Here is a 14099-nt window from a genome sequence, read left to right as displayed (position 1 = left end):
CTACCTCACAGGATTGTTGTGGGGATAAAATAGAGTAGGAAAGAATATTGTAAGCTGCTTTGGGGCCCCCATTGGGGAGATGGATGGGGCATAAATGAAGTAAATGCATTTTAAAAATAAATGTAGATCACCCTGTGGACCAGTGAAAGCTAGCTGACATCCTGCACCATGGTGGTACGCTGCAGTTTCCTTAACCAGTGGCTGCTGAGTAAAAACATGCTGGCAGTTGCAATATTGGACCGCAGCACTGTGCATCTGAGTGTGTGTTCCTGACCACGTGTATGGAACTGCATGGTGGCATGGATTCATTTCTAACTGTATTTCCCATTGGCAAAGAGTGTCCCCCCCCCTCTTTTCCCTCTCTCACCTCCCTAACATAATTCCAGAGGTCCATTGGCTCCTGGAGTATGATTTCAGGGGCAACAGCAGGCTGTGGCAGGAATGGGAGGCCAGAAGCTATGCCACTGTGAGCATTAGTTTGCTCACACAAAATAGAACAGTCCAAAATAGTGTCTCCACGCTTCTGTCCTACACATGTTCTCTGATTTATGCAAGGCCTTTTGCATTCGTTGTTGCTACAGCAAAACATCTTGGGCATTTTGCTGCACCACTGCTAAAATTGGTGATGTTGCATGATGATTATTACAGTGAATCCCTTTGCCCTTTCTGCTTTTTGCCTGCAAAGGAGCAGGCCATGAAATATTCCGATTCTAAGCACCTTTATTATGAAACGACACTCATTGAATTCAGTGGGACTCCCCTGCCCAGGGACTGTGCATTTGGCTTACAGCCTCAGGGTGTCTCTTTCAAATCTCTCATCTCTTCAAAGGCAAATATCTTACTGTGATAGCGAAAGTCAAGAATGTGCCCTAAACCAGCATGGTATAATGGTGAGGGGGTTGGTCTAAGACCTGGAGGTTCAAACCCCCACTCTACAAATGAAAACATTTTCGTGGGCCCCTAAAAGTGTTGTGGGCCCTAGGCACTGTGCCTACTGTGCCTAATGGATAAGTCGGCCCTGCCTACCTCACAGGGTGGTTGTTGTGAGGACAAAATGGAGGGGAGATGATGTATACTACCCTAAATTCCTGTGTGTGTGTGTGTGTGTGTGTGTGTAAGCCAGATTGAACCAATTTGTGGAGAACAACAAGGCCTTAGAACAATGTTTGAGTCCGGTGGCACCTTTAAGACCAACAAAGTTTTATTCAAGGTATAATAATAATAATAATAATAATAATTAATAATAATAATACTTTCCATTTATTAATCGCTTTCCGGGACTAACAATGTTTGTAGGGGAAAGGGAAGACAACATATATTAATTTAATTGCACACGCCATAACTGCCCGGTGCAGACGTCTTCTGGCTTGGCTCCGTCGTTTTTCTGCACGGCTGCTTGTTGACCAGGCTTCAGGACCTGTATGTCAATCACTACACTGCCACCGCCTGGCCGGAACATCCACTGCAGGGATTCTTTTGTAGCCGAGAAGTTATTTCACCTTTCCGAACCTCGACCAGGACGTCCGACCGTCAGCTAACACCCTCCCACAAGGGAGATTGGCGTGCCCACCCTCTCTAAGGAGTGGTTCCCATTTTATCTACTCGCCGAAGCTTTCGAATCGCTGGGTGGACGATGAGCTGGGGACAACAGGCTGGCTGCTCACACCAGCGCGGGGCTCGATGTTCAGATGTTAACACAGTGGGATATACCCACTGTGCCACCGCTCCCCTTATAAAGGTGTCACTGGTATAAGCTTATAAAGGTGTCACTGGACTTAAACATTGTTCTGCTGCTTCAGACCAACATGGCTACCCACCTGAATCTATCAACAAGTTCTTAGGTTAGATATTGAGGCCTGAGTCACACAGGGAAGAGAATAAGGTGGCAAATACCTGAGGCTGATAGGTTGGACTGCCCCACTGCAACCTACAGGATGAGGGTCCCATTTTGGAATGTCCCTTGTGTTTAAAAACAAAACAAAAGCTCCCTGTAAATAGAAACCAGCACAGCAAGTCAAAGGGATCGGGGTTTTGAACCTTTCTCCTACCTGTTCTCATTTGCTATATGTGTGGAGTTGTTTGTTTACGAAAAGGAGCATGTAAAGTTGGAACACACCAGTCTGAAGTGGCGCAGTTCATGTCTGTGACCTTGGGGCACTGCCACCGCATTACCACCACCTCCTCGAACCAGGGCCTGAGATCTGACAGTTTTGAGGTCTGTGAAAAATAAATCAAATTGTGCCTGGTATAACTAAAAGTCTGTCTGAGGTCAAGTAGATTACCTCATCTGAGAAGCAGATGCAATTAATCTCTGCTGCCATGGCATAGCCGGGGAGATGCGGTCAAGTGCTTGGAAGGGACGGGTAATTGTTCTTCTATTTACGGGCTAATAAATAATAGATAAGAACAGGGGTAATCAATAGCTGTCCCAATGGCACAATTTTAGAAATTAGTGATGAGGGAGATGCTTGTTATGCAACTATGGTTGCTGCTCCTTATGGAAAACAACTTCTCTCTGTCGATATAAGAAGGGTTCTGTAATACAATTCTTGAATCCTATAAAGGGTTTTTTTCCTATAAACTTTTAGGTCAGGTGGTGTTTTCCCCCCTATGATCTTTTAGCACCACCCTATAGAATAGAATATTTTCATTTTTCACCACAGGCAGTCATGTTATTATTGATAATTTTGCCAGTGCATCTATTATGCAAAGTGTTTCATCTTGATATTGATCTTTTTCCCCCCCCAAGTGAGAAATATTCATTATGACACATTAGGAAAAATATTTCTCCGACTTCACGGTCAAGTTAGTACCTGACATGTGTGATTGTGAGAGAAACTGGAAAAGAGCTGTGAGTACACAGAGATGGAGCTATCCTAAGCAGAGTTGTGCCCTTCTAAGTCTGTTAACTCTGCTTAGGATGGTAATGTAAGAAAACATTTGTCGGTGAAAGAATATTTTTTTTATTTATTTACAAAATTTATACCCCACCTTTCTGTCCTCATCAGAGCCATCAAAACAGCTAACAAATTAAAAACCTACATCATAAAAACACATCTTAAAAACCATTAAAAGTAGGGTTGCCAGGTTCTACCTGTAGCTATGGTGGGAGAGTCCTGGCTCTCTCTGGGACTTCTTTGGCATGCACGCTTTGCGCGCATGCTGCGATGACATCACCCGGAAGTGACATCATCGCATTGGGCACGTTGCGGGTGGGACCACTATCATTTGAGGGGAAGCCATAGAGTTTTCCCTCGAATGATAGCGGTTCCCCTCGAATGATAGCGGTTCCCCCTGCACTGTGCCTGGCGCAATGACGTCACCTCCGGGATGACATCACCTTGCAGGACACGTTGCCGCGATCCTGGCACTTTGGGGGTAGGGTTCCCTCCGGTGGCCCGATCCGGGCCGGCAGGTAAGGGGCCCCATCAAGTGGGGACCTGGCAACCCTAAATAAAGCAAGCAAAAATGCATAATTAAAACATGGGGTGGGAAGGAGGGATTGCTGAGAACACCAGAGGAAACGCAGAAGTATTGGGAAGACAAGTCAGTCTCTAGGGAGAAAATTCCACAGTTTGGGTGCCACAACAGAAAAGGCCCTCTTCTAGATTTCCACACGCACACACACCCAGTCTCAGAAGGTTGGGGGCACTTGAAGCAGGGCCTCGGGAGAAGCCTGGAGTAGGTTTGTAAGGGAGTAAGCAATCCTTCAGAATCAGATATGTTGGTTCGAAGCCATACAGGGCTTTAAAGGTCAACGCCAGCGCCCTGAGCTGTGCCTGGAAAAAAATTGGGATCCACTGTAGGTGGGCCACGGCTGGAGGGATAGGGTCCCTATGACCACTCCAGTCAACATCCTGGCTCCAGCACTCTGCATCAGTTGAAGTTTCTGAACACTTTTGAAGGAGCAGCCGCCCCACATAAAGTGCATTACAGTAATCTAATCTAGATGTAACGGAGCATGCACCATGGTGGCCAGATCTTTTCGGCCCGGGAAAGGCCACAACTGGCTAAACTGTTAAAGCTGGTAAAAGACACTCACGGCCACCATATACATGTGAATGAATGCGTTTATGTGTGAAGCTGCCTTCTATTGAATCAGATCATTGGTCCCTTTTAGCTGAGTACTGTCTATTCTGGCTGGCAGCAACTCTCCAGAGTCTCAGATGAGAAGAGGTTTTCCCCAAGCACTTGCCACCTGGAACTGGAGATTTTGCCATGAGATTGAACCTGCGATATTCTGCAAGCAAAGAAGACATTCCACCAGTGAGCTACAGCCCCTGTCCGCAAAGAGGATCTGCAAATAGATTGTAAACGGGCACAGTGCATCTTCATGTACAATAACACCTTGGTTCCTCTTTGCCCAGGGCAACCCTACCAGTTGTCTCACAGACCTTCATGGGAGGCAGCCCCTGTCTGCACAGTCCTGTTCTTCCATTGGCCCAGCTCTCCCCTTGGGTCTTTTTCTGGTCGCTCTAGAGCATGACAAAGAGACAGAACCTTGAAACTGGCTTCTTAAACATGTGATTTTTCTTGATAAAAGTACTGTTCTCGGGGAAGTGTTCTCTGTTTCACATGACACCCATTTATCCTTTTCCGGTTATATTGCTGTAGAGTCCCAGAGATGGAAGGACGTTTTGATAACCATAAAGTGAAGATAAGAAGCTTTCATTAGGTTTAGCACAGGAAGGCGCTCAGTCAGCCTCCATTGCTGCTTTTGCATAACTGCACCCATGGTGTTATCCCTGCAGTGTGTGAATGTTGGAGCCTGCAGCCATACAGAGAACATTTCCAGTGTGGCAAAACAGACTGAAAGCTCCTTTGCTGCCTTGTGGCACTTGCACATTTTCTGTCCTGAGGGAGGAAAAAACACACAGTGGTTCTAAGAACATAAAAAGAGCCCTGCTGGATCAGACCAAAGACCCATCAGGTCACAGGAAGTGGTGGCGGCTACAAGCATGGACGGCTTCAAAAGGGAATTAGATAGGCATATGGAGCAGAGGTCTATCAGTGGCTATTAGCCACAAGGTATAGATAGGGGCTCTGGGGCAAGTGATGCTCTGTCTTCTTGGTGCTTGGGGGGAGCAACGGTGGGAGGGCTTCTGGTGTCCTGGCCCCACTGGTGGACCTCCTGATGGCACCTGGTATTTTTGGCCACTGTGTGACAGAGTGTTGGACTAGATGGGCCTTTGGCCTGATCTAACACTGGCGTCTCTTATGTTCTTATGTCCAGCATCCTGTCTCAGACAGTGGCTGACCAGCTGCCTCTAGAAAGCCCACAAGCAGGATGACTGCAACCGTATCCTCCCAATTGCGCGTGCCCCCCCCCAGCTTATGTAAAGAGGTGTACAGCCGGAAGAGAGATCCATTTTGACTTGTAGCCATTGATAGCTCCATCCTCCCATGAATTTGTCCACTCCCTTTTTAAAGCCTTCCAAGTTGGCAGCCCACACCACATCCTGTGGCAGCAAGTTCCAAAGTTTGACTGCGCTCTGTGTAAAGAAGAACTTCCTGCAGACGTCCAAAAGCCAGTCGTTGTGGGCACCTGTTCTGAATTTCTGTGACTGCCAGAGGCTTGTGATGCAGTTTGCTGGTGGGCTACAAGCTTCTGCCGGTGAACACTGCTGAATAGAGGAGGGGAATGCAGTACCAGGAGGCAGCTAAAGAGGCAAAGAGTCTGTGACTTCAGCATGATAGCAGTGTGCAGATGCACTGAGTGAATCTCTAATAGCCTTGGGTGGGAAGAGACACATTTCCCCAGAGTAATATATAAAGATGATCTAAGCTCTTTCCTTTTTTGCATTTATAGGCACATTGTGAAAACACTTGCCCTGGGCCAGATGCTCTCCTTGTTCATATGCGGGACGGCAGTCACAAGCCAGTACTTAGCCGAACGCTTTCAGGTGAACACTCCAATGTTGCAGAGTTTCATCAACTATTGCTTGTTGCTTCTAGTGTATACGACAACTCTGGCCTGTAGGAAAGGTATGAAAATTGTGGAATGTAACCCAGTATTATGAAACTGATATCATTGTTTTCCTTGAACATTTTCAGGCGAATGCAATAATTTCCAAACTGTATTTAGGAATATGCTATGGGGGGCCTTGGGAGGGAATTGGAGTTCTTGGGTAGAAAGATCAGTAGTGATCAATGCACCCAAGGAGCCAGTTTGGTGTACTGGTTAAGAGTACAGACTCTAATCTGGTAGAACTGGGTTTGATTCCCCACTCTTCCACATGCAGCTGCTGGTGTGACCTTGGGTCAGTCATAAGTTCTTTCAGAGCTGTTCTCTCAAGGGCAGTTCTTGAGAGAGCTCTCTCAGCTCCACCTACCTCACAGGGTGTCTGTTGTGGGGAGGGGAAGGGAAAGGAACCCACTGTGAGACTCATTCAGTTAGTGAAGGGCGGAGTGTAAATCCACTTTCTTCTCCTCCTCCTCCTCCTCCTTTGATTTTCTCCTGCAGCATTCTCTCCCAGGGAAATGGGCATTTTCTTGGGCTCGTTCCTACTTCACGTAGAGAATCAGAGAGGCTCAGTGGGCCTTACAAATCCCTGCGCAAACTGTGAGCTCAGCTATGTGGTAACACTCTCCCAAGGTCTGCCAGTGCCACAAGTCCTTTCAAGTAGACTCTTGCTGATTGCAACTTGAATTGTCAGGCATGATGGGGGCTGATTTGGACGAGGACTGGGGTTGCTAGCCGAGTGCTGGCAACTGGTGGGGTGCTGAAAGTCAAATTGCTGTTGCCCCAAAAGTGTGATGTCACTTCTGGCGCAATGTCAATTGCATTGGGATGATGCCCTAGAACTCCACTGATATTCTAGGATAAAACCGTAATGTTTCAGGGGAATCAACAGTGCCAGGATTGCACTGGAAAGGAGGTCACACTGTCGGAGCGATGGCGATTTCCCAGGGATTTCTCTTCTACCACTTTGCCGAGCAGTGGGAGGGTTGGGGGCAGCCAGTGGGGTGTCTCCTGCTATATCGGGAGAGCTGTGGCAGCCCTGATTCGGACTCTGGAACTATAGGGGCAGGGGCTTCAACTTTCCCTCTGTGCCACTTTCCCAACCTGAATCAGCCCCAGGGAATTGCTGTCTGCCCTGCTGGAGAGACGGGTAGCCTGATAACTTATCAGTACACATAAGTCTCCCCAGCAGGGCAAACAGCAATTCCCTGGGGCTGATTCAGGTTGGGAAAATGAGATGAGCAGTGGGTTTTAGGAGGCCCCCCCAACTTGTTTCTCAGTCCCAATCCAAATCAGCCCCCATGTGCCTGAGAATTTTGGGATGTACCAACAGAAGTCTAGTGTCCAGATCACACAAAGTGATGGTATCTCTTTACTCTGCTCTGGTTAGACCTCACTTATCATTTTAGGCTGGTCCTGCACTGGGCAGGGGGTTGGACTAGATGGTTTGTATGGCCCCTTCCAACTCTTATGATTCTATGATTGTGTTCAGTTTTGGGCATCACAATTTAAGAAGGATATAGACAAGCTGGAACATGTCCAGAGAAGGGCAACGTAGATGGTGAGGGGGTCTGGAGACCAAGTCCTATGAGGAAAGGCTGAAGGAGCTGGGTATGTTTAGCCTGGAGAGGAAATGACGGAGAGGTGATATGATAAGCATCTTCAGGTATTTGAAGGGCTGTCATATAGAGGATGATGCAGAGTTGTTTTCTGTTGCTCCAGAAGATCAGACCAGAACCAATGGGCTGAATTTAAATCAAAAAAGTTTTTGGCTAAACATTAGAAAGAACTACCTGACAGTTAGAGCGATTCCTCAGAGGAACAGGCTTCCTTGGGAGGTGGTGGGCTCTCCTTCTTTGGAGGCTTTTAAGCAGAAGATGGATGGCCATCTGACAGCACTGCTGATTCTTTGAACTTAGGCAGATCATGGGAAGGAGGGCAGGAAGGGTTGCCTCAGTGCTTAGTACTTGTGGCCCTTTCTTACATGCCCAGGGAAATGCTGATTGCCACTTTGGGGTCAGGAAGCAATTTTCCTCCAGGCTGGTTTGGCTGGAGACCCTGGAGATTTTTTGTCATCTTCTGGGGATGGAACAGCGGTCACTGCGTGTGTGGAGGGGGAGGTAGTCATGAATTTCCTGCATTGTGCAGGGGGTTGGACTAGATGACCCTGGAGGTCCCTTCCAACTCCATGATTCTATGAATTGAAGTTTCAACTGGGAACTCCTAGTGCATGTCTAGTTGACGGGACCTGGGCACTGAGCTGGGAAAAACAGATCATCTACTTAGGTCCACTGTGGGTGCATGCGTGTGCAATATTATGCGTGCGCAATATCCACAGAAGGTGTCTTGTGTTTTCCTCCCCCTCCAGATGGCGACAGTCTCCTGAAGGTTCTGAAGGGGAAATGGTGGAAGTACATTCTGCTGGGGCTGGTCGATGTCGAAGCAAACTACACCATCGTCAAAGCCTACCAGTACACCACCCTGACAAGCGTTCAGGTAAGAACAGCCGAAGGAACTTGTGGAACATTAAAGACTTCACACGTTTATTGTCGCATGAACATAAGAAGGGCCCTGTTGGATCAGAGCCGTAGTTCATCCAGTCCGGCATCCTGGCTCTCAGAGTGGCCAACCAGTTCCTCTGGAGGGCCAACAACAAGGTATAGTGGCCAAGGCCTTCCCAGATGTTGCCTCTTGGCTCTGGGATTCAGAGGTTTAGTTCCTCTGAACGTGGAGGTTCCCTTTAGTCACCGTGGCAGCGTGGCTAGTAGCCAGCCACAGATAGGCTTCTCTTCCATGAATGTTTTGCAGGCAAGGCAATAAGGTGATGTGGGCAGTACAGATGGTGCGTGAATGTCTATTTATGGACTGGGGAGGGGAGATTTTTTTTAAAAGATGTTTTTATTTTAGTCATGATTTTTTGACATTGCCAAGAAACAAACAATATCCCTTGTGTAGGGCCTTCCCATATTGACAGCAACAGAGCTGTAATGGAAGCTGAGTGTATTCGGTACGCCGCAGTCAATTACATTTGCCAATATGGCAGGGAAGAAATAGAGCTTTTTGTACTTGGGTCAGAAGGTAGACTGGATGCTTCTCTTTTTGAGTGCTGCTGACGCTTTGAAAATGTTACTGAAAATGCAGCAATGGGGCTGCTTCCACCAAGGGGTGCCTGGGTAGGTGAGGCCCTTGTTACAGACTTGTTGCCAGGGCAAATGCAGTGGCAGTGAAGAGTCCACACTGGACATTTGTCACCTTGCAGAAGAGAACTGGGATCCCTACAACCACTCCAAAAATCTCAGGCAAACACTGAACAAGTGCCATCCCAGAAGTAGAAAAAGGATTGGGAGGTTCCCATAAGTGAAAACCACTGCATTAAAAGGCCCTGTCATGACCTCTGGGGGTCGCCACTTTCTGCCGCCACCACTCTGGACTTCGGGTCCCTTGAGAGGGCCCAGAGTACCCTCCCAAGCTCATCCAAAATGCCCCTTTTTAAGCCGAGAACATAGGCGTGATGACCAGGCAGAGAACAATTAAACAAATGGTTTATTAACACAGTACTGGGGCAAGGGAAACAAGACAAGGTGCTTAAAAATATGTAACAGTGTTTATCGGCAAAATAAACGAATCTAACACGACTACCTAGTTCACTTAACTGGTTACTACTTCAAGGCCAACAGCCCTCTTATACCAGGCATCCTGCCTGCACTTACTCTGAGCCAAGTGAGGGATCTTTCTCCTCAGACCAGACTATTCCCCTCAGTTTAACGCTGTGAGAGGGAAGACCACAGAAGAGCAAAAGAACCCAGTTTTTCAGTTCAAACAGCTTAAGTCAGAATCTCCTCACACAATGTCTGGAAACTGATTGGCTACAACTCTCGCTATGTATTATGGGGCTTGTAGGCTGTCTGCTTTCTACTCCCACACAGGTCTCTAGAGGCCTTTACTCCCACACAGATCATGACAGGCCCCTTTGTGTGCTCAAAGGAAACCTCTGTGGCACTGACCTCTTCCTGTGCCTACCTGAGCAACAGCAGAAGACCCACCATCCCTTTGTCAGTGCCTCTGGGAGAAACTGTCCTCCCCTATTCCTCCGTGTCTTTCAGCCCACACCTTCCTGCCTACACTGTGGGCAAATGCATTTTTGCACCAATACAGAAGGGAGGAGGGGAGGATGGCATTGTATAAATGGTCCTCCCCCTCCCTCCCCCCACACATGGCTTTTTGAGAGCTGGGGTGGAGCAAATCATCTGTGTGGAAAGCAGCCCATGTTTAATTACAATAAACTCCAGTCCATTTTAGTATGCTGCTGTTGGTACAGCCTGAGCAGAGGGGGAACACCTGCAAGTGTGTGTGTGTGTGGGGGGGGGGAAAGGTACTTTTAGACTGGTTTTAATGTCTGTTGTTTTAAATGTTTGTTTTATAACCTGGTTCTTCTGCTGTTGTTACCTCCCTTGGGTCCTGAGCAATGTTCCCTCTAAGCTCTGGAGTCTTGTGAGCAAAAATTCTCCTTTGTGAGCAACTGGCATGAAAGTTGTGAGTGAGGGATCTGGCTACTGCATCAATTAGTTTGCTCTGGAGCCCCATCCTTCCTGAGCAAAGACAAAAATGTGTGAGCCGGAGGCTTAAAAACTGTGAGCTAGCTCACACTAAATCAGCTTAGAGGGACCACTGGTCCTGAGATGCTCAGGAGAAAGGTGGGCTTATACATGTTTTAAGTCAATAAATAATATTTGCTTTTCTTGTATAAGATCATGCAAACAAGTCAGTGTTACAACCATAAGGGTTCTCCGTTTTTCCAAGAAGTCATTAACATAGAGAACAGGGGTTGTTTTGCCGGCAACCGTTTTAATTGTGACTTTTGGCTCTGATAATTATTGCCTTGTGGAGAACACAGTAACTTTTGAGACAAACCCCCCCCCCCCATTCCTGGATGAAACCAAGAAACCTTTTAGTTTTGACTAGGAATTCACTGCTGAGAGCCAAGGCTAGAAGAGTCTGAGAGTTATGGGATGCCACTGAAAAACATTAGATAAGCTTCTTAAGCAGAGAGAGAGAGAGAGAGAGAGAAGCAGGGTTTATTAGAAAGGAAACATGAACTATTGGAGAGTAAGAAAGGGGCAGGAGAAGAGAGAACGTTTTTGCTGCAGAGATTTGTATACACAGGTACTCACATTCTCCTAAATAAACCTTTAAAAAAGGATGTCTTTTTTGAACCCAGTCTTTTTTATGTAGGAACAAATGTTCAGTCAGGAATAGGTGTCCCTTTTGTAGGAATGTTTAAGGAGGAGTATTCCAGATAACCATGCCCTTTCGGCAACTGCGCCTTCTAGGAAGGGCTTTGGTTGAAGGAGTAAGATTTGAAATTAGCTAGAAGGGAACTCTTTAACTGAAGAGAACTATCTTAATAGAATATATAATATACAGGAACGTGACCTTTTATGCGGCAGAACTGTAACTGTCAAGGTGTGTCTGCTTGTGGCCTTCCCCCATCTCCAATGTATCAGTTTTGGATGGGAAGTTTGGGAGCTGTTCTGCCCCAAAATATAATTCTACAGAGAGGTTCATGCTTTGTGTGAGGAGAGACCCCAGCTTTGATGTCTGGTACCACTGTTCTTGGGGCTGCGGTGGCTTCGAGGTTAAGATGCTGAGCTGCAGACCAGAAGTTTGGCAGTTCGAGACCGTAGTACCACATGACAGAGTGAGCTCCTGTCTCTGGCCCCAGCTCCTGCCAGCCTAGCAGTTCAAAAGCAAAAAATTGCAAGTAGATAAATAGGTACTGCTTCGGTGGGAAGGTAACAGTGTTCTGTGTGCGTCGGCATTTAGTCATGCCGACCATATGACCATGGAAACGTCTTCAGACAGTGCTGGCTCTTCGGCTTGGAAACAGAGGTGAGGACCGCCCCCTAGAATCAGATTCGACTAGCTTTTGAGCAAGGGAAACCTTTACCTTACCACTGTTCTAAAACAGGTCTCACTAACAGGGCTGAGAAGGACCTTGGAGTGTTGCCGCCAATCTGAATAGCCTGGGCAGAACTCGCTGAACCCAGGAGTTGACATGTTACAAGACAGTCTTGTATATCTTTGTGCAGACAACGGAATGCTGATTTGTATGCTGTTCCAGTGCTGTATGACCTCCTTTGCCCTGGCTTGTTCCCCTTCCACTCCACTAACCCTTGCACACAGGAACTACGTCACTGGCCCCTCCCATATGGTAACTGTAGAAGTGGGAAGAAACCACAAGGAACTTAAGTTAGGTGGCTGTGCCGCATTCCCACTGTTGTATCCGTCTCCCATTTGGTGGGGCCGTTTTGAACTACTGACCTGCCGTGGAGTCTGTGAAGAGAGCATGCTGTTTGGCCTGTGACTTCTCTGCACCATTAAGAACTGTTTAGAAGCAGATGCAACCAACTAATGTCAATAGACTGTTTTAAGGCAGGCTCATTATTTCTGAAGCTAAAAGCAGCAAGAGTTTCAGATCCTACTGTTGTGTCAACTTGAAGAGTGTGAACAGTTAATACTAGATGGCTGGCGATCTGGAGGGAGTGTACATATTTCCAAACCCATGGGGAAAGTACAGCAGGACATATTAGTTATCTACATCCAGCTTCCCTCCCTCCCTCTTTTCCTTTTCCTTAAAACACGCTGAACCACTCAACTGATCTGGGGCAAGAAGCATCACTCAGAAACCCATGGTGTCCAGGCACGGATGACTTGGTTTAATTGGACAAAAGTGCTTATTTACCTCAGAGTCTCTATGCTGTCCTCCCCATCCTCCAATCTGGAACTTGCCTGTCTGTCCTTAGACTTTGCATGACATCATAGCTGGTAAGCAAATGGGAGCCATTGAATTGTACAAAACTAGCTCTGATTGCAGGAATACACGCACAGGAAAAAAGCAAAGGAGAACTGGGATTAAGGAGTATGATTTTATAAAGGATAATAAGTGGCTGTGGGTTTTTTTAATTGCATTTTGGAAATATTTCGATGTGGTTACTGTGACTCATTTTAACTACATGAAAGGGGATTAGAGCAACACAGTGAATTTTGTCAGGTTTTTTTTTTTTAGTTGGGTTGACAGCACTTACGCTAATAGGACTATTGATTTGAGCAAAACCTCAGAAGGAATGTTTTGTGTGACTAAAATTGAATGCTGAAGTCTAGCCAAAGTTAGACACAATGAAATCCCTTGGTGTGTCTGTGGGAGGGAAACCCAGTGGTGTGGGGTTTATCTTCAGTTCTAACCTCCTGTTTAATCTTTGTGAACTTTTGGCTGACTGTACCTGCAGGCCCTGAATCTGGATCTGCACTGATCCTGTAGCGTATCTTGCACATTTATTTGTTTACCTGGTTGGAGAAATCAGTGATTGTGACCCTTTGTAAGTCTGGGATGTGTTTTCTTTCTGTGCTTTGCCAGCTCCTTGACTGTTTTGGGATTCCGGTGCTGATGGCTTTATCGTGGTTCATCCTTCGCGCAAGATACAAACTGATCCATTTCATTGCTGTTGCTGTCTGCCTGCTGGGCGTAGGGACCATGGTGGGGGCAGATATATTAGCTGGGAGGCAAGAAGGTGAAGGTAAGGTCCGGGCAAAATATGCAGAAATGATTCCAGTGGCTCTGACACGGGTCTGATTTGGTGCTCTCCTTTTCATCTGAGCATCAGTCTTTGGTGTGCTTCAGTGCTAAGCTTCTTATGTCAGCACCATATTAAGTACTTTACTGCTGTATGCTGAGTCTAGAAGGTCTGAACACTGACACATTAGGAAGCTAGATTTATGCCACGGACTGAAAAATAGAAAATCGTATGGTATTGGGGAGGGGTATGTCTCAGTGGCAGAGCAATGCAGAAGGTCCCTGATTCAATCCCCGGCATCTCTACTTAAAAGGATTAGGTAGTGTAAAGTCTCCCTTTGGCTGTGGGAGTACTCACTCCCTTTGGAGTACTCACTCCGGCACCCGTTCTCAGGTCCATTCAGCAGAGACAAGTTGGCTCAAAACATCAACCCTTCATTTGCAAGAGGACAACTCTCACAACCAGCAACTTCGGCCAACATACAAAACTGGAAACTGAAACAAGAGCTCCACCCAATAGGACCAAACTGAATCACATAGATAATTAGGGGAGCAGCAGACTGTTAC

General features: G+C 46.9%; 1 protein-coding gene across 1 annotated transcript in view; it reads left to right on the top strand.

The window, feature by feature from the left end:
• SLC35F2 (solute carrier family 35 member F2) overlaps positions 1 to 14099 on the top strand; it is a 40358-nt gene that overhangs the window by 6612 nt on the left and 19647 nt on the right. Inside the window, exons 2-4 of the mRNA XM_015408763.1 lie at positions 5810 to 5985; positions 8331 to 8458; positions 13377 to 13536. Coding sequence (XP_015264249.1) covers positions 5810 to 5985; positions 8331 to 8458; positions 13377 to 13536 — 464 coding nt within the window. The remainder of the gene's footprint in view (positions 1 to 5809; positions 5986 to 8330; positions 8459 to 13376; positions 13537 to 14099) is intronic.

This window comes from Gekko japonicus, unplaced genomic scaffold (assembly GCF_001447785.1).
Source record: "Gekko japonicus isolate JY-2015 unplaced genomic scaffold, Gekko_japonicus_V1.1 scaffold2828, whole genome shotgun sequence".
Lineage (NCBI taxonomy): Eukaryota > Metazoa > Chordata > Lepidosauria > Squamata > Gekkonidae > Gekko > Gekko japonicus.
Note: the sequence above shows the minus strand (reverse complement) of the source record. Positions and strands in the feature narration are given on the sequence as shown.